We start from the raw sequence: 19934 nt of genomic DNA, 5'->3' as shown, positions 1-19934 counted from the left end.
CAGGGAAGTTCACGTTTCCAAGGCCAAGGAGGTGCTGGGCAGTCTGGGTGGCATGAGTTATGGTGTTTGACATTCTCAGCAGGGAATGTCTCCTTGGGGCAGCAAACAGTAGATGTTTGTTTCTGATGTCACCAACAACCTTGAAGGGACACAGAGAATTTTATCAGTCTTTCAAATTCCCAGGAATACAATTGGAGCAAGTTAATGGTTAATCATGAGCAATGGGGTAAGAAGAAGTGAGAACAAATGGTGGTTAAAGTTTGATTCCATTTCTTCCTAATTTTTATTCTAAGGGAGGTTTTTTGTTGTTGCAAAATGGAGAGCCTGAATACAATTTCATAGATTCTTGAAATTGCTCAGAGATGATTTAGTTATAAAAAAGGGAGAATTTCTCTTTGGTTAATTGATAGTGCTATTCTCTATAATCTTCACTCTTTATTTGTTGAATGAACAGCAAATACAAAAATTTTCTAGTTTTTGCACAACTGAGGTTTTGCATAATATGCATAAAATTGATATTTCTCTCATGACTGTCATGAAAATTATCTTTTAGACTATTTAATTAGATCAAGCCAATTCTATTAGACCGGATAAGCCATCTGTTGTTGGGTGACTTGTGTTCAAATTCTGGCTCTGCCATTAGTTTTACCCTCCTCTTTATGCCTCAGTTTTATCGTCTGTAAGAGGGACATACTGACAATTACAACATTCTTAGTACTTAGCATAAGTTTAGAAGGATAGACAAGCATGAAATAAATATAATACAAATATTGTTAATACCCTAATATCAATTGGAATTTTGGAGAATTTTAGATGGAGATGAATTTCAACAGGGACTATGAAAATGCTTTACTTTAGGCACTGGTGAGTTTCAAATTGCCCCTTGGAGCTGTCTATTGCTCATAAATGCTTTCTGTTGGCCTCAGAAGCCCTTACTCTCTCTTCAGTGCCTGTTGTAGGTCTATGGCTATAGGTACCCGACTTGTGTTGATTGCAATTCCTATAAGTCACCACACGGGGGAGATTCTGGACGAAATGAAGACTTGGTAACAGGTTACCACAGCCAAGGTATGGTTATTATATGAGCATTAGGATGCCAAAAAAAAAAAAAAAAAAAAAAAGGCACTGTCTTTTTCTGTAGGGTCCTAGTCTTCTGCTGACTTGGGAGAGGAGCATGATGAAGGGTGAGGTGTAGACATGGGAGAACTGTAGAGGGCAAGTTGGCACTCTAGCAAGCTACTAAATGCCAGAGTAGACCATCTGAGCTTCCAGGAATACCTTGACAGTTCAGTCCTCCAAAGCTCTCAAAAGTTTCACAGGGCCTAATCCTTATAATGCCTGGAAGTCAGAACTCTGGAAGGACTGGAACAGATTCTTGGAGGCTCACTGTTGTGCCAAGCATTGACCTTATTGATGCTGGAATTGGAGGAGGTCTGTGGAGCTGGGGGAATAGTCCTGTTGACCAATGGTGGGCATTGGTAAAGGGAAGCCTGGGGTGGTAAGTCTTTCAATACTGCAACAACTTGTTTAGCTGAATAAGGTGTATGTTGGCTGAAAATCAGCCCTGTGCTTAAAAACATGTCACTTGCTTGGCAAGGATAGAACATCTTTCCCCTGTGCCTTTCTTCTACTTCTAAAAGTAGTAGGTATTTTTTGTATAAATTCAGTCCTACTTAGTAAGATGATAGTTTTTATCATTTCTCACTTGACAGTGAAATTTTTATTTGTCAAAGGGTAGGGAAATCAACTCAACTATATTTTTATTTTTTTCATGCTTTTATGATAAATATAAGTGGGAGTAGAATCTTAAATGTGTTTATCATGGATATGAAATTTGCCAGTTGCTATGTCCAATAAATATGTTACTGTGAGGGTTTTGTTTTTTCCTTCTTCTTTGATACAGGGTGAAGGAATATATTAAATATTGGTTTTCTAGTCTCCTGAGGATTCAGATGGTACCTATTCAACTGCTTTTTCCCTCTTCCACTCTAGAAGTAGGGCTTGTGCTTTTGACTTTTTGTTTCACAGAATGAGGAAGTAATTGGTAGTCAAGGACAAGTGGGTCTAACTTAGAGATTATAAACTCTAAATCTATAGAGCCTAATGCTACATTATTGAGTGAAAGTGACTAAAGTGGTTTGGGAATAATAAGTGTGGGTAGGTACTATTGTAACAGGGTGGTCCCCAGGAAAGGGGGAGGTTCCCTGCCCCACCCAAGGGAGGGTGGAGCTGAGCAGGGAGAGGAGAAGCGGCAGAAGAGACTGAGGAAGGAAGCAGGATGGAGCCAGAAGGAGACCTGGAGGAGGCGCATGGAGCCTAGAGACACGTAAAGAAACTGTGCTTGTCTTTTGGTCATGGACTGGGTGACACAGATGTGGGTGAGACCCGTGGGGAGGTGACAATGACAGCTTTTATCTTGATGTTGATTTTGCTCTTTTCCTTCCGGGCTTGTCCGGTTGTTTGTGACCCTTTTCTGTGGGTCCCCACTGGAAGATGCTTTAGACTTGTAGCAGGCCTTGGGGCCTTGTTCTGGGCCAATCCCATTTGGATGGACTTTTACCCACGAGGGGACGGGTAACTCTGGATGCTTCATTTAGAAACTAGACTCTTTGCCTTACCTGTATTGTTTCCTAGTTTTATTAAAGTTCCTTCCCATTAAAGTGTCATATGTTTTGTGTTGATGCGGCGAATGGCAGAACCCATCTAGAATAGGCAGGTTTGCGGGGTTTGGGCTGCCCCTCTCCCTGTCCTATAACACTATGGCCATTTAGAGGGGAAAAAAACCCTCTCATTAGTGCCCACAGGTCAACTCCTGTCAATGGCTACCCAGAGAGAATGAAAGTCCAGTGTTGCCAAATCTTTTAACTTCTCAAAGACCCAAATCTAGGAATGTGGGGTGGGGGTGGGGGTAGGGTTAGGTGGGGTATGTGGTGTGTGTGTATGTGAGAACTTGCCTGAGTTTAAAAAGTGTGCAGGCCAAACAGAGCTCTCCTGGGGTGACAGGTCTATCAGCTCAGGCAAGCCCAGAGTAGGAGATTTTAATGACATTTGAAGTATAAGTGGGAATAGCTGTGGTGCATTTGTGATGGAAATGCATGAGAGAGAAAACAAGGGGCTCTCAGGACTATATTTATGATGCTACTTCAATATACTCAACACTAGAGAAAGACAATGTTTTGAAACAATTCTAGGTTGCCGGACAATGTAATCTTGACAGTGACAACAGTCTAGACCTGAATAATTGGGGGACAGTTCTACAGGTGCCACATCATGAAAATGAAGAGGGACGTTTCTCCTTTCCCCCTCCCCACAAGCCACCTAGAGTGTTGTTTTGTCATCTAACATTATATGTTATTATTTTCTCTTCTCCATTCAGGACAGCAAGATGGAAGATTCCATGGATACACTCTTAAAGGTTCACATTTGCTAGGACTTACCTAACTGCAATGGCCCAATTCAGAGGCGGAGGAAGAAGCCCAGATTAAAAATGAAAGACGCTTACCTGATTACATTGAAGGACTGGCCTGTGGGAGGGGAAGTCATCTTGTTTACTACACTGATTTAGAAGTTCACTGAAACATTTTCTGGGAACTGGCGGCATCATCTTGGCAGCTTCCCTTTGCCTTGCTCGAGCACCAGTATTTTCCTGGAAGGGAGCTTTTTCATGGGTCTGGTGCCAGATTTTAATGGCTACTTCCAGGAAAATACCTCATCACCTGGCTGTGATAGTCAATGGAACTTTCATTCATGAATCCCACAGGTCTCTAATCAATGGAGAATAGCTACTACCCTCAGGAGCTCCATCTTTCTGTGAAGGCAGACTTTTAGCCAGTCACCCTGATTGGGGCTTGAGGAGCAGGTTTCTAATTAAAAGAAATATCTGGAGCTGGCTGCAATCATTCCCTGAGACCTCAGAGGGTTGGTGTTTTCTTCTTCTCAGCCTCGACCATGTTCCAGAATGCCAGTCTTGCCTGGAGGGAAATTTCACAGCATCTGGTGCCCTGGTTTTTGTGGCTGCTGCCCTGGGGGCCTCCTTTAATTACCTGGCTCTTCTGCAGGAGGACTTGAATTTCTAGATCCCAGGGGAATGTGGTAATTAAAGGGAGGGTTCTTAGCAGGCTGCCAGCCCTAGGGAACTCCACGGACAGGAACACTCCCCAGGCCTTCTGCTTGTCCTGAAGCGTGTATGGGGCAGGCTCCAGGCTTGGTACATAATGGGCCATGGAGTTGCTCTCAAGGAAAAGTAGGGTGTCATCAGTGACTGTCATGAAAGGGCTACTTGTCTGAGATGAAGCCAGCACAGAAGAAACACAACTAAAACTTGGAAGGATTCCTGATAATAGCTTCTGAGTGCCTGGATCCAGCCATATCTGAAGCAGATACTGCTGGTTATCTGAGTCAGTAAATTCATCTTTAAATTTAGGTCAGGTTGATTTGAGTTTCTGTCTTTGCAACAGATAGCATCCTGCCAATACAATATCAATAGGATCTGATTCATAGTAGGAATTCAGCAGATATTCAAAGCCTTTTCTTTATAATACTTCTTTGGTAGAAATGAACAATATATATGGGTGTACGTAAATGTATATGTGTATGTGTATACATACATGGGAAGAAATAATCAAACTATCAGTTAGGTGACAAGCAATTTTATTTTGCAAAACAATCACTATACAGCAACAAATACATTTGCAAATTTTGATTGAAAAACATGAACTAACTACAACCAGCCATTGAAGAAATGCCTTTCTATGGTAACAGGCTCTAGAATTATCAGAAGAAAGAAACCCCCCACAGATTTGTAGTGGCATGTTGGAACCTTGGAATCCCAGCATACAGAGTATACTTTTTGTTGATTTTTTTTCTTTTTGCTAAAGTTGAAGTAGATTTTCATGATTGACATTTTCTGAGTTTAAAGATAAACTTTTTTCTACAGAGGGACTTGGTCTCAACCTACATACCCAGGTGTGCAGGTGTAAAAAAACAAACATTCATGCCCATCTCAGCATTTCAACCTTAGAAGGAATACCTACAATTTGCCTTTCCAAGTTACAAATCTTTATTTTTTTTGCCTACTTAGACCATGAATAGTTTATTTTCCTCCTTTTTATGGCAAGAGAAATGAAAAGCTATTAATTGCAGCTATGCCAGAATCAACCGCATTGAGATAATTATTTTAATCATAATGACATGGCTGTAAAATGGGCTGACGATTCCATTTCCTGCTGTATTACTACCTGAGTGTGTGGAGAGAGTCAGCTACCATCAGTCCATCCTTCCATTTAACAGACTTCTACCTTCAGTCATCTTCAGCCTCACCTAGTCCATGCTACACAGGTGTCTTGCTTGCGGGTGGGATTTCAGCCCATCTCCCTGCTGGAACTCAGCAGGAGAATCCAGAGAGAGTTAGTTCCTCAATGAACAAGGTCTTTGAAACTCATCATGAACTGAGATCTTTCCTGCATCATTGTAAGGTACCCAATTACTGGTTGCAGGTGACCCAGAGAGAGTTCACTGGAGAGGTAGACCTTTTAACTCTTTACAGCTCTGGATTACTTATGTATCCTTAAACAGGTTCTCAATGGCTAACACCATAGAGAAACTGGCATTAATAGATCTACAAATTGAAACCATGAAGTTTCAATTTCTAGATCAGCGTATGGATGTCCCCACAAAAGTGGTGTTCATAAAGCTTAATTTGTGTCGTTAATCTTGAGAGTGAAGGCAAGATGGGTCCCACCCCTTATCTCCATAAGAAGACATTTAGCCTGTGTGTTTCTCTCTTTGACTGGTATAAATGATTAGTTTCTCTCTGATACAGAATCACATTTCCATAAAATACAGGGGCATCCATTCATAATTTTACTGTGATGCGAAGTAAACATTTGTTTTAATTCTAATTCTAACAACTAAGTGCTTCATAATTTTTATCTTGGACATGTATTTGTAAGAAACTGAGTTTTAATATGTGAAATGTGTTTTCTTTTTCTTTACAAAAAATCAAAACCATGTTGAAAAACGAAATTGTTTCACAGGTTAACTGTTGTAAGCAAGTCTTAACTCCTTTCTAGAGAACTTGAATCATTATCTAACACTACCAAACTTGTAAGAAAAGACCCTAAGTCTCCACACCACACAGCTATTCTTTATTCTTCTATTTTTCTGATGCATTTCAGGGAAGCTGATGAAAAAATGCCTGGATTGGTCAAATCAAACCTTATAGCATTTATAAGGCAGAAAATAGACATATTCACAGTCCTATTCAGCAGTTCCTAATTTGTAGATCGCTGTATAAAATAACTGATTTATAAGGTGTTTCAGACATGTTTGCCTATATAAAATCTCGTAGTTGAGAAGAATGGTGTGCATTTGCTCCTAGAGTTTCTTTTGCAGAAGTCACATTGGCTGCAATATCCCAGGCTAACAAAATAGCACCCGTGTCTCAGTCTTTGCATCCCTTGGCTTCATTCTTAGATGCCACTGTACTTATGCCTCAGTACACAGTCATTATTTCCTATATATATTCACGAATTGATGTGGCTCAATGGGATCAAATACCTTCCAGAGCATTTACCTTTAGCTGTTCAAATCCAACCTACCAGCCCTGAGCAAGAAAAAGAGCAGATAAAATGCTAGAAAGCATCCATCTAGCCTGGTAACTTAACTTATTTAGGCCATTGACTATTTCATTGTTTATTCATAAGTCTAAGATGAATGGCTCGTGAGGGGAATTAATTGATTTGTGATTTCTAGACTGTATATGAAGTCAGAACAGTATTACCTACTGATTAATAATAATAAGCCACTACATAGAGTATAATGTTGGAGTCCTGAAAAAACTGATTAGATATCTGTATCTCAGTATTTTATAACTTCTCAGAATGTTGCATCTTTCCTTTCTGATTAAGGGAACTTTATTTTGGGTAAACAAACTGAACATTTTCTATCAGATAGGATTTGAAAGAAAGGGATAACATGTCCCAAATTTCTACCTTTAGTTTCAACTTTAGCAAATGGAAAAAAAAAAAAAAAAAAAGGGAAAGAAATTGTAAAGTCTGTTTCATGAATGGTTACAGGAATGAAATCCGAACTGTTGTGTGATTGAAAATGAGATAAATCCATAATCTTAAACCAACAATCTGTAAACCCTTTTATGTATAACTGGACCTACCCCCACAAACTCCATGTTGGTGAAAGCAAAGAAAAATAATTTTTTCTAGCATCACGGGAGAGACTTGTACCTGGCACTAAAAGAGGATTACAGCTGAGTTGTTACAGAAAGCAACTTCATGCTAAAACTTTTTGTCTTTTTTTTAATGTATTTTTTTTAATAGGGAAAGAACCCTGCTAACATCTACTTTCACATACCTAAAATTGCAACACCAAAGGGTGCAGGAGACACAGATACTGTGAATAAGGAAGTATAATATTCAAGTATATGAGGAAGTATCACAAATGGCCACAGAGAAATATATATATATATTTATATCTATAATACTGTATCAAACAGATGGAAAGGGGGTATGAAACTGGTAGTGTGGACACAAATCTAGCTGATCAACTGACATTCTAATCAGACACGAGTCCATCCTAATGAAAGTGCTTCATTCCTAAGAGATGCACTTGTACACCACTTCCTCAACCACAGCTCAAATGCTTCGTAACTATTTTTAATTAGTTAAATAATTTATTGGATTGATTTATACTCTGCTATAATTATCCAGGTCCCAAATGTTAATAACTTAATTGAATCTTTCTTCCCATTTATATAAAATAACACTTTTAAAAAAACTTATTTCTTACATGCTCTTCCCATCCTGCAACCAGACTCCTTGATTTAATTTAACCTGTAATAAGTTACAATGGGCAGTTTTTATCTTTTCACCCAGCAACAGAATAGTGAAATAAGCAGCTTGGATTTTAACAAGGCCTTTCAGAATGTAGTGGATAGCCTTCAGGCACATGAAAGGTAAAAATGCAATTTTTAAAATAATAATATTCCATGCAAAACAGAGCAGAACAAAAATAATTGTCCAATTGCACTCATGTAAAGCCAGTGTCTTCTTGTTGCAAATGGAAATCAAGTCAGTTTCTGCAAATACTAATCGTTTGTTTGTTGTTTTTTTTTTTTATAAAATTGTAACAATTACTACAGTTTGGGAATGAGATTATTTATTTTATGGTTTGTAAAGAATGAATAGAACACCTGCTCAGAGCCCACTCCTGCCAAGAGCTCATGCCTAAATATTATTACATCAATGCTAAATGAGAAATATTCACAAGCCCTGCTTAGCGAGTGCAGCAGTGACATCCTCGGCCAAGGTGGCAAGCTGAGGGGATTCGAGTAGGTTGATGCTTCCCGAAGAGGAGACATTGCTGAGTCGTCGGGGGGATGCCACGCTGGATCTGCCCGGAGACTGTGTGATGATCTCAGCCCCATGATCCACACGTGCCTTAGCGTGCTCTCTGAAGTTCAACTTTTGGCTGTCAATCTGTTCAACACAATCATCAGTCCTTGTTAACTCAAGCATCTCATCTGACCATGAGCTCTTTCTCTCTATCCCAGAGCAGATAATTAATGTCACTTCTATTCAGCTCTGCCATCCCTACTTCTGTACATTCAAGTCTTCAATCTGAGATACAGTTTGAGGAAGAGCATATCAGAGGGTTTAAAGATTAGCATGACCTTGCTCCTTACCTTGACATTACCACCTCCAGGCACGTGATGAGCATTGTCAAGTGAACCAACTTTAGCTTGGGCTTTTTCTTTGAAATCCAGTTTAACACTCTCAATTTTCACACGCCCACCGCCTATGAAAGAGAAAAGCTTTTCAGTGGTTTGCCAAATTAAATTTTTTATTTGTGGTGACTGTTTCTCAAAGTTGATTGTAGTAGACAGACCACTGCAAACTACAAAGTTAATTAACTCTACTATCCTTCCCACTATGGAGGTGAAAGGAATCTCTTAGAATTTCTAGTACCATTTTCTCTATACCATCTAGGATAATAACATCCTTTTAATAGCATTATATGACTTGCTTTACATATTAATATCTTTTTTCTTCACCCATGTCTAATCTATCAGAGGAAGTTTCTCTACCTGTACAACAAAAGCTGAAAATATCCTCTTGTAACTCTTCTAAAGTTTGGAACATTTTAGTCTCTTATTCCTAAGGGAACAAATTAAATTGAAATGAAGTTTTAATTTTTCTTCATGGTAACAGGTCACTTGTCCAAAAGCTTAGAAGTGGGGCACATATCAGGATGATGATGCCATTTCCCTAAATGGGAACTAGTCTGAAACTGGTGGATCTGCTGACAAATGAGGCACTGGATGGCACCCTTCAGCGTGGTCTCCATATCGCTGGGTCCTTTCTACAAAGAGTAGTCTTGTCCTTTACCCTCTCTGGGAGCACCCCTGAGTGTCTGCTAATGTCTTTCCCCTGAAAAGAAGCTGCATTAGGTTCCTTTACCCATAATCACTAAAGAGATTTGCTTTCACTTTCATTGGTAACTTGGTTTTGACTACATGTATTTTTCTGGAAGGCTGGGGTAAGCAATGTTACCCTCTATAATGACTGCATTTCTGTTGGGATTCTGATTCGGAAAAAATATATATATATTTCTGAAGGACTATATTGAAACACAGGATGATTTAAAAAATTTTGGATTCTTGATGTTTATGTATCTCTATAGATCAAAGAGAAGGTTCTGTCAAGACTTCAAAGGTCTCTTAAGTCTTGTGGTGTTTTATTCATGTAGTACCTAGACATTTATATTAATATCCAACTACCTGGCCAGTGCTCCCCTCCCCCCCGGCAATCATTTGATATTATTAGATTACATTTAAGATTATATTAATTCTTCTGCTGAAGGCTTAGGGTAAGCATGGTGTTATTTAATTCATACTTACAAGAAGTATGCCATTGTCCTTCTCATAGTATTTGCATTTTCAAAAAATGTTATTTTTCTAATATTTTATGTGGGTCTCACATATTGGTTGTGAAGGGATTAGCATGATTCATAAAACATATTTTGCTTAGTGGCTGGAGGAAATTGAACTTTCAATTAGATGAGATTAATTCCCTTGGGGTTTTACTTTTGTACTTTTTGGTAGCCTCTGATGGAAACTGCCTTCTCAAGCTTTCATTTCTGATTATTGTTGTGTCAATACAACACTGTTAAATTTTTATTGAACCATATTTTAAGAGAGATGAAAAATAATATATATTATCTTGAGTCAGTACATGATATTGACTTAAATATGTTCAGAATAGGAAGCTCAAGAAGTCTATTTCAGCTGAGTTCCTACTAGAAAATTTTATAAAATTTTTAAAATTAGAGATCAGTGCCTTTTGTACTGGAGAATACTGGTACCCATCATAGTGGTAATTGTGAGAGACTATAATTGTTATTAAGTTTCATCTGTCTTAAAGTGAGGTCAATAAAACCAGATATTTCAATTTTTACCTCCATGTATTAAATTGCTTCCATTAATTTTTTTGCTTAGATTTTCCACATTCCAAAGTAAGTCTGTGAAAAGCTTGCTGTTGTCAAAAAACACTGTGCTAACACTTTGTGAATTTAGGCATTTGATTCTTTTATGATCTATATTATCTTATAAAGAAAATTTCCTTATATATGTAGGATTTTTCTGTGCATCCAGATCCTGTGTATTTGACTAATTATTTATTATCTGGAATTAAAGAATCCAATGTTTTCTTTTTTATTCTAAAGGAAAAGAACCGGTGTGGCAACCAACCTCAAACTGACACGGCAGTACAAAGTCAACTAAATATAGACTTGGATTATGGACACTGGAAGAGTAAAGATATGCAGCAGTACATGACTATGTTCTGCTATCTCATGAATGACAGAGAAGCTAATTCCAGGGCAGCAGTTCTGAAACTATTCATGGAGATTCCATATATGCAGGTTCAAACTCCTTGACTTGATTCATGAATATCCTTTACCTAAGTAAAACTTGATTTCTAGACATGATTCCAAGGCATTTGTTCATTTTGAAATTTGGTCCACCTATCTTTGTCAACTAATAAATTCTTTGATAATCTTTCTAATCAGAAATCTTATTAACTTTGTTGTTCTTAGGCCTTGTATCTGATAACATTTGAGACAATTATTAGTGGAGATAACCTATTACCCAGTTTGATTAAGATGCCAAGACTAGATTGTTAAAACTAATTGCTTCCTCTTGTCCTTTTATCACTCAATGATAGATACAAAAATAAATATATCATAAATTTGAAAATTGCCCATTATTTCCATTATGGAGGTGGAACTTACCAAAAATGCATAATACATGGTACTCAAAATTCGTAATATAGGACAGTTACATTTTAAAGAGAGGAAAATTCCCAGTGGGTATGAATATAAATTCCCAGTGGGTATTAATATAAATTCTCGAATACTAGTCCTATGAGATATTCTAGAAAAACAAGAAGGATCCATGGTCAAATAAATTGGGGAGTCACTGCATTTTTTTCTTAGGACTCACAGTATGTATTGACCTACTTAAAAGACCTGAGAAATTCACCATATATATAGACTTCTTCAGTTTTGCTTAAACACAAACCTTATTTCACATAATATAGAAAACAATTGCATGAAAATTCTTTGGAAATGCTATTTTCAGTCCATATAATTATGTATGAATACCTGATCCAATTATTCTATAGGCCATATATTCTATAGGCTAGATATATGTTGAGTATAGAGAAATATTCATTTTATATATATTAATTTTTAACTTGTCCTATGATATACAGCCTATTTATAGCAATAGTTTACCTGTCCAAATGACAATGCCTTGAAATTTCCAACTGAAGTTTCTATTTCATTATTCATTAATAAAACATGGTGTATTAAGATTCTAACACATCCTGCCAATTGTTAATTTCTTGAAACCAATTTAATGTTTCTCAAACGATTAAAAAGGATTTCATTACCTGGCCTGTGGCGAATATTCTTCAGAGAGCCACATTTGGATGTCACATGGCTTAAGTCTATCTTCTTGGTAACAATCTGTACCTGTGCAAGCCATATAAAATATGCTTAAAATAGCTCTGACATGGACAAACCCCTAAGCTCAAACATAAAATCTAGACACAAATTCAAACTCCCAGCATTCAGAAACTCAAACTAAGGTACACACACATACACACACAGAAGAAAACATAATCTCCCATATTTCCCCTCCCCGCCAACATATTTGGACTGGTAAGAAGGACCCAAGCAAAAGAAAATCCTAGAAGAGAAGATTTTATTAGTAGAAAACAGATTACACCACCAGGGGCAGACTAATGAGGCAAGCTTCCACAGAGAAATTAAGCCATATTGTGTTAAGCTTTTTCATAAGCAAAGAGCCAAGTTAAGAGATGAATTATTCTTGAAAGTGATTTCTAAGTAAGTGACCAAACATTGCCTATAGATACAAGAATACTACCATTGCTTTAATGTGTAAGAAGTAAGCTCTAAACACATTTTCCTAAAATATTATTGTCATATTGCCAAGTGGAACTTACACTGAATTATAAAATGACAGCAACTCTTTTTTACTCTGTGCTTTACTGAAAATATTTCCTCTCTCAATATTTGAAACAGAGTTTCTCCAGGTGTGGCCCATTGTCTATTTGCAGGGTGATTACCGAAACACTATGGAAATAGGATCAAGGAATCTGCATATTTGAAGTTTTCTGGAGGAATGTTTAAGATTATTGTTTTGGAGATTGGAAACTCCACTAACTACTTTAAGATCTTTAGTATCTTATCCTTTTCCACTTTGGTGTTTTGACCAGCAGTATCTGCAGTAGAGTTCACTGGGCCCACCCTCCAATACCCTGACAGTCAGGGCTACATGGATGAGGGCAACCAGGTCAGTGTAAATACTGACGCTGAGGTTTTGCTCAGCACCCCTGATGGAACCCAGTAAACACTGCTGTGGACTTCCCATAGCAGTGACATCTTCATGCTCAGTGGAGTTACTTTGAGCATCAGGTGATGCTCTTGCTTATCTCATCTTTCACAGCTTGACTCCACCTTTTCCCAGTTGAAGAGCAAGAAGCCAAAAGTTATTATACATGTGAGGATTCTGCATTTGATACCCTATAAAGTATTTGAGTCATAAAAGACCAGAACCTGACATCTAAATGAAAGGATTTGCAGAATAGAGAGTCAGCCTAGTTCAACGCTTTATGATTTATATTTTATGAAAAGCCATGTTTACAAGCTTACTTGAATGTGAGTGTATCTTTTTCCACTTACCCTCAACTAAATTTGAGAAACACGGATTCTTATTACTGTTCCGCTCATAGGTTACTATTCCCATTCAATGAAAGAGACAGGAAAAATCTCATCAAGACAAAAGTGCACACTGGGACTTGAATCCTTTGACTTTGAATTATAGATGAACCATGCTTCACCAGTTTTGTATTATTGCAAATGATATCCTAGCTCTCATAAATAGTGAAGCACTTTGGATACTTCAAGTATACCAGTCTTTGGTCCAAGAGTCATTTAAGTGGAGTTAAATAAGTGTGTGTCCCTATGATTTTCACACAACTAAGACGAAAAGAGAAAATACCCTGAAGTCAAAGGGCAGTGGACAAAGTTGGTAAGTAAAGTGGGTTTGCCATCCTCCTGAAAACCATGGTGCATTCCATTAAGATTTTCTTCCTTAATTGAAAGCAAGAAATTGATTTGCAGCTCTTTCAGGTGATGGGAAGCCCATCACTGAAAATGCAAAGCCAATAGGCTCCCAGACCAGGGGGCCATGTGGAGCAGCAAGGAGAGTATTGGCAGGGAGGCAGAAAAGGAGACAGGTGGCTCCACACAATCAGGACTGTTTTCTAGTAGCTTCTACTTACATTTCCGCCCCCAGCAGAATGTTTGATGTTATCCTTGGAACCACATCTGGACTGAACCTTGCTAAAATCAGTCTTCTTGTTTAAAATTCTAACCTAAAAGGAATTGGAGGTAATTTCACTGCACATTTTTCTTTCAATATGATGACTATAAGGAACCAGAATGGGCAGTGCCAAAGAGGCTCTAGACTCCCTTCCACCTACATGATCATTTCAGAGAAAAAGCTAACACTGGAAGTAAAGAGCAGGTATATCATATAAATATGAGTCCATTTCCCAGTGCACCCCCAAGGGACAAAGGTGTAACCTGGAAATAATTAGAGGGATCAAAAAATAAAAGTTGATTATCCATGAAGAGGAGACTTTCAATATTGTGTGCAGTGTTGGGACTAGGTCCACTCTATGGAAGGTTCAAGTTTAGTTCAGGATCCTGAAGGATATGCTATTGCTCTGGCCCCTTACCCTACAGTATCAACCATCACAGTTAGTTATAAACCACATCATATACAGAACTCCATTGTATCACTGGTCCTCATTTCAGAGGTATGGCTCACAACTGATCTGGGGTGTGTGTGTGTGTGTGTGTGTGTGTTTCCATGTGCCATAGTTGAGGGTTCTCACTCATTTCTTCCTTGTTTAGCTGACTTGTTGTATTAGGTCATATAGAGGTTGTTCAGGTATTGGTTGGGTCTAGCAGACTTAGGTTAGCTGCTGTATTTCTATTTCCAGGAAGTGTAGTTTAGTTTTGAAGTCACCAGAAATTCAATTCTGGAAATAAGTTCTTCTGGTTAAGGTAATGTGCAAAGCATTAACTCCAGTGATTTCTTTCAAAATCTTTGGATTTTGCATGATTTGGAATATAGATAAGCAATGGAAGCATGGAAAGAAATATTTATTTTTGTTATCATTTGTCTGTTTTATTTTACTTTGAGTATGACTTCTACTCTTCCCACCTCCCCAAGAGCAGAAGAGAAATTATGTTTTCAGTGTTTTAGAGGACAGTTTATTCTCTTTATTAAAACTAGCTATGTAGACTTACAGAATGGCATCACATCTCTCGGTATTTTCAAAACAGAGTAAAAAATTCAAGAGGAACTTGGATCCTATTTTTAAGTAGGCAAAGCTTAAATTTTCAAGACTGCCTAACATAAGCAAGATAGGTTGTTCCTTAGGGAAATATCACTGACAGTTCTCATGGGCAGCCCAAGGGAATGGGCCTCTTGTCAAAAATCTGAATTCAGAAGACTTGATGATTGCGAGACTCTTTAAGACCTAATAAGCATTCCAATTTAAAGAAAGGGAGACAATCACAAAGTCTACATCTAACAATAGTGTGCTTGTATTCTAAGGGTGTCACAGAAACTTCAGATGCACACAATGTTAAGTCAATAAAAGCCATTACAGTTCAAACCTCACAGGTAAATTATTTGTAGAATGTCAATGACTTTGATGTATTATTACTACTAATAATACTCTTAATTATTCTCCGCAAGGATCTAATTACTTCAACAATGAAACATAATTCATTTTTCTAATCTTTGGGAACATAAAAGGATTCATATTTGATTTACAAATTTTAATCTAGAGATCACTACAGTACCAATCAAATGACTCATTACTAAGTGATCAAAAGCCAAATGTTAAATCTGATTCATTTTTTGTAGAAACAGAAATTCCACACTCAGTTGCACAAATTTGTTTGACACTAACATTCAATCAAATATTTGACTATTGTTATGATCTCTGAAACAAATGTTTCAAACTCAAAGGGGTTGCACACATTGCCAACAGTATTCAGAGACAATTTAGATCTTGCTATAACTGAAAGGTTGACTTCTGTTAATTTTTACCAGACTTTTTATACAGACCTAGATTTCTTAGTGAAGCTATTAGCTGACTCTTAACCTATCTCTTCCCAATGTATAATGTGAAGTAGATATTTGACATGCATGAATGGCATGTTATTTGCATATTTCCATATTTGCAATAGCTTTACAGTTAATACTTTTGTCCAAAATGAGGCAAAGTGTGACATTTATCATCTTGCTGGATGGTTTGACAGAAACATCTTGCTTTGACAGAAAGAAAACAACTTTGGGCAGTGGCTACTGATACTCACTAAAATTTAGGATTTAGCTTGAGTGCCTGCAGCTAGTCTGTGAGACTCATGTTATCTTAGCAAAGTTACAAAATACTTCACAGCAAGAGCCCTAGGGCCATTTACAACTAATTGACACCTTAGAGTTATTTCCACAAATCCAGCAGTCCTCAAAAACCATTCCATAAAACAGAAAAGCAGATGTCCAGTTGAAGGATAAGGCTTTACTTTCTTCTAAAAGAGTTCAGTTTTAACTCTCTGTATTCTACAAATGGTTGCAAACATAATTACTTTCTTTGGAAAGGAATTTTCATTGAACTTTGTTTTCCTGAAAATGTTTTCCAATGGAAAATTAACATATTAGAGACTGCATAGAAAAAAATATAACAAGCTTGACAAATAAGCAAAAATTTAGATATTCAAGAAATTGAGGAAAGATAGTTGAATAATTATTATCCAAGGTTACCACAAAAACACATTTTAATCTTTGCTAATTTCTTTAACTAAAATTTTTACTTGCACTATGAATACAAATAGTGGTGATTTGAAAAAGCATGATGATGTTTTCTTCTGCACCCTTCCCAGTGGATGTGAAATGGATTATTATCCATCCTGGATGGATGCTAAAACTCTGCCTCAGTCAAAATTTTCCTAAGCTTCCTATTTTCTATTAAATGCATCAAAAAATTTTTTTTAGCCAGGCAAACAGCATCCTCAATAATTCTCATTTTTGAGAACTTTGTAATCCTCTTAATTCTTTACATTTTGGTAAGGCTTTTACATTGCATACTTGAAGGACACTTTGACAGTGTCAAGTTCAAATCCAAGCTTACTTGATGTTTCTATCTTTCTGCAATGTCCTTATTGCAAGTTGTTCTCATATCCTTGCTTGGCTTGTATATGAATAGCAAACAAAAAGAGACCCTAAGTACTCAAATTTGTAACCCCCCCAAAATATCAGTTTCCTAGTTGTTATAATTAATATTTATGAAATCAACCTCTAGGACTGTTCATTACCTTGCAAAAGATACTTGAATTATAGTATGAAAGTTCAATTGTATAAAGATAGGATCTCTGATGTCAAGGTGCTTTCATTTTGAGATGATGACTTTGATAGAAAAAATACTGTCAATATAATGAAATATATTTCAGTGAACAGTTTTTCTTCATGCTGGTTTGATTGACAGTATTTTAAAGTTCATGGAAGTATTTTTTACTCCTCTTGTTTAGTACTTATTTATAGCCCTAAGGCGATGGAAAGAAATGGTTTGGAAAGAACTTAAAATTAAGTAAAACACTAGGGGAGGACAAGAAAAAAATCCTCCTTTATGCTAAGATTATAAAGACCATGACTTATTATTTCTCATCCCTGTCTTGTCTTACAGTATCCAGCAGAGTCTTAGTGTTTGATGAAAGAATATACAAATGAGGAAAATATAAATAAGTTTGAATCATTTTCTTTAGCTTATAAAGTGTATGTTTTTATAAATTTGCCAGATGTTAATACCAGTGAGTAGACCTTCACGGTCCGCACTATTATATAATGAGTAAAAAAAAAAAATCCTGCCTCACTGACATTTTTTTAGTTGCCTCCAGAATTAATTTCATTTTTCTTTGAATATAAATTTGGAAGCAAAAAAGTAAAATAAATTGAAAGCAACTAATTTAAGTTAGCATGAAAAAGGCCTAAAAGAAGTATCAGAATAATGCCTAAAATTTTATAAGAAAATATAAGCAGTAGGGCCTCCCCTGGTGGCGCAGCAGTTGAGCCTGGGCTGCAAAGCTGCCCACAGCCTCTGCAGCGCCAGTTCGATCCCCGGCTGCCAGCGAGGGTCCCACATGGCACGCAGACCTCTCCCGCCACCCACTGCTCCCCTTAGCAATGTATTTTGTCACTCTGACTGTTCTATTTCTGGCTCTGGTGAATTCTCTCACCCTCCCCACTCCTGACTGTAACCTAGGGCTTGTATAAATAAATAAATAAATCTTAAAAAAAAAAAGGAAAAAAAGAAAAAATATAAGCAATATTCCTCTCCACATTTACGTATTTTGTTCCCTCTTCCCTATTTTTGTTCCTATTCCTTGGTATTACCAAGGAATAGAGACAGCTACCATGTTATTTTAAGATGCCAAGGTTGGTTTTAGAATATTTTTTTTCTTTTTTTTATTTAAATTTTATTTTTATATTCCCCATATAATTACAACCCCCTTATTTTGACCCCAACCCCTCCTTTCCCTGCCCCCCACCTCCCATAGAGTGTCTCTGGCTCATAGTTGTTTGTTGATTTTGATATTTTCTTTCTTACAGTTTAGAATATTTCATTATTGACCTTTGATATTCATAGAAATCTGAAAAATGAGTTATCTATACTGTATTTGAAAACCTGGATTTTTAATATTATTTAAAAAATAATTTGCCTAAAAAGAATACAAAAATAGGAGAAGATGCAACATAATTTTCTAAAATTAATGATCTCAATCTTTCAATAGTATATTAACAAAATAAATTAACTGAATCGATCTATTTCATACAAATACTATAAAAGTTGAGAAGTTTCAAATTTGAATTTTAAGGTGATCGGATCAGCTGACCTGAATGTGATTCCCTGTTTCATGAATGAAGTGTAAGTGCATAACTGACAAAGAAATCAATCAAATCCATAGACGGGTCTTGCAGAGATGATGAGCTACCTACCACTCTATCCAACAAGATGTAATAAAAACAATGTTTGTGAAACCAACTCTCACAAGAGTACAACTATGCTTTATATACTGATATTCATAAGGCTGAGGCTAAAAAACAAAAATCCTGTTGAAACATGTAGGAGTATTTATATTGAGTGCCTATTTTGTGCCATTCCGTAGGAGTAGTCTCTATAAATCAAAGCAAGTATAAAAAACCTGATTCATAGTTAGAAAATATAAAAACAGTAATATTTAAGCTGTTGCCTACATTTTTTTAATGCCATGCATTTAGGGAAATTTTCTTTTTCTACTTTTGTTTAAATAAAGTTGCTGTGTTACAAAAAAATAATATTATGTATTCAACAGTTTAGATTTAGTACAGATTGAAATGCTAACTATGTTAAGAAGTTTCAAATGAATAACTAAATAAGATAGTTTTACTTATGCCTTGAGTTAAATTAACCAAATTTACTATCTACAGAGAATTCAGGATTGCAAATGTTCTTTCCAGGAGAATGAATTTAGGTTTTAGCTGAAAAGATTAAGTTTACTGCTTTCTGTAAAGCTCCTCTTATCTTCAGCTAGCTGATCTATTCCATTAGGCACTGATTTGCCTCACTGAACTGAGCCACTGGGCTGAGCTTCTTTGCCAACGGAAAATTCAACTCTAGCAGATGAGATAATAACTATAATAGCAAGAGCACAAAACTTATACATAAGGAAGTACAATAAATGTTCAAATTGGGGACAAATAATAAAACCTCCCTATTAGAAGAGCTGCTGAATTCCCAACACACATAAATCTTTTATTAAACATTTTCCCTCCCAATTTTTAGTGATTGTATATACTTGGAAAAAACAAAAATCATGCTTTTAAAATTAAATTATTTACATACACTCTAATCACTCTAAATTTTGTGACAGTAAAGTCAGATGAATTGAACTAAAGTGATATCTATAAATTTATTCCCATTTTCATGAACAAGAACTTGAGGCCATGTTTTCCTCAGTACTTAAGACCACCTAGCTCTACTATAAAACGTGGCTCCTGTAGAACATATCACTGTATACTAGTCTGCCTCAACAATTCTGGGTTGACCATTGTCTATTCACATACACTAGGATAATTAATTTACAATTAGGAACCACAATGCTGTGCTTTCATTTTCCTGAACAATGCCTACTTGTGGGTTCTTAGTCAGATAACGAGGTCTCTAAATTCTACGATGTTTTATCACTAAAAAAAAAAAAAAAAAAAAACTTTCTTGGTA

The 19934-nt window shown here is 36.6% G+C and overlaps 1 protein-coding gene across 12 annotated transcripts in view; it reads right to left on the bottom strand.

Annotated features, from left to right (window-relative positions):
* Positions 1-4579: 4579 nt before the first annotated feature.
* MAP2 (microtubule associated protein 2) overlaps positions 4580-19934 on the bottom strand; it is a 291564-nt gene continuing 276209 nt past the window's right edge. For 6 of the 12 annotated variants that reach the window (XM_054700035.1, XM_054700038.1, XM_037523950.2 and 3 more), the window contains 4 exons: positions 13884-13976; positions 11967-12048; positions 8699-8811; positions 4584-8492 (listed from right to left, as the gene is read on the bottom strand). In XM_054700035.1, coding sequence (XP_054556010.1) covers positions 8277-8492; positions 8699-8811; positions 11967-12048; positions 13884-13976 — 504 coding nt within the window. In that variant the 3' untranslated portion in view covers positions 4584-8276. Of the gene's footprint in view, positions 8493-8698; positions 8812-11966; positions 12049-13883; positions 13977-19934 lie in introns of all 12 variants that reach the window. The other 6 variants (XM_037523959.2, XM_037523960.2, XM_037523955.2 and 3 more) reach the window with 5 other exon arrangements.

Source organism: Talpa occidentalis, unplaced genomic scaffold (assembly GCF_014898055.3).
Source record: "Talpa occidentalis isolate TD23 unplaced genomic scaffold, MPIMG_talOcc4v2.1 talOcc4.3, whole genome shotgun sequence".
Lineage (NCBI taxonomy): Eukaryota > Metazoa > Chordata > Mammalia > Eulipotyphla > Talpidae > Talpa > Talpa occidentalis.
The sequence above is the reverse complement of the archived record's forward strand: the minus strand, read 5'-3'. Positions and strand labels throughout refer to the sequence as shown.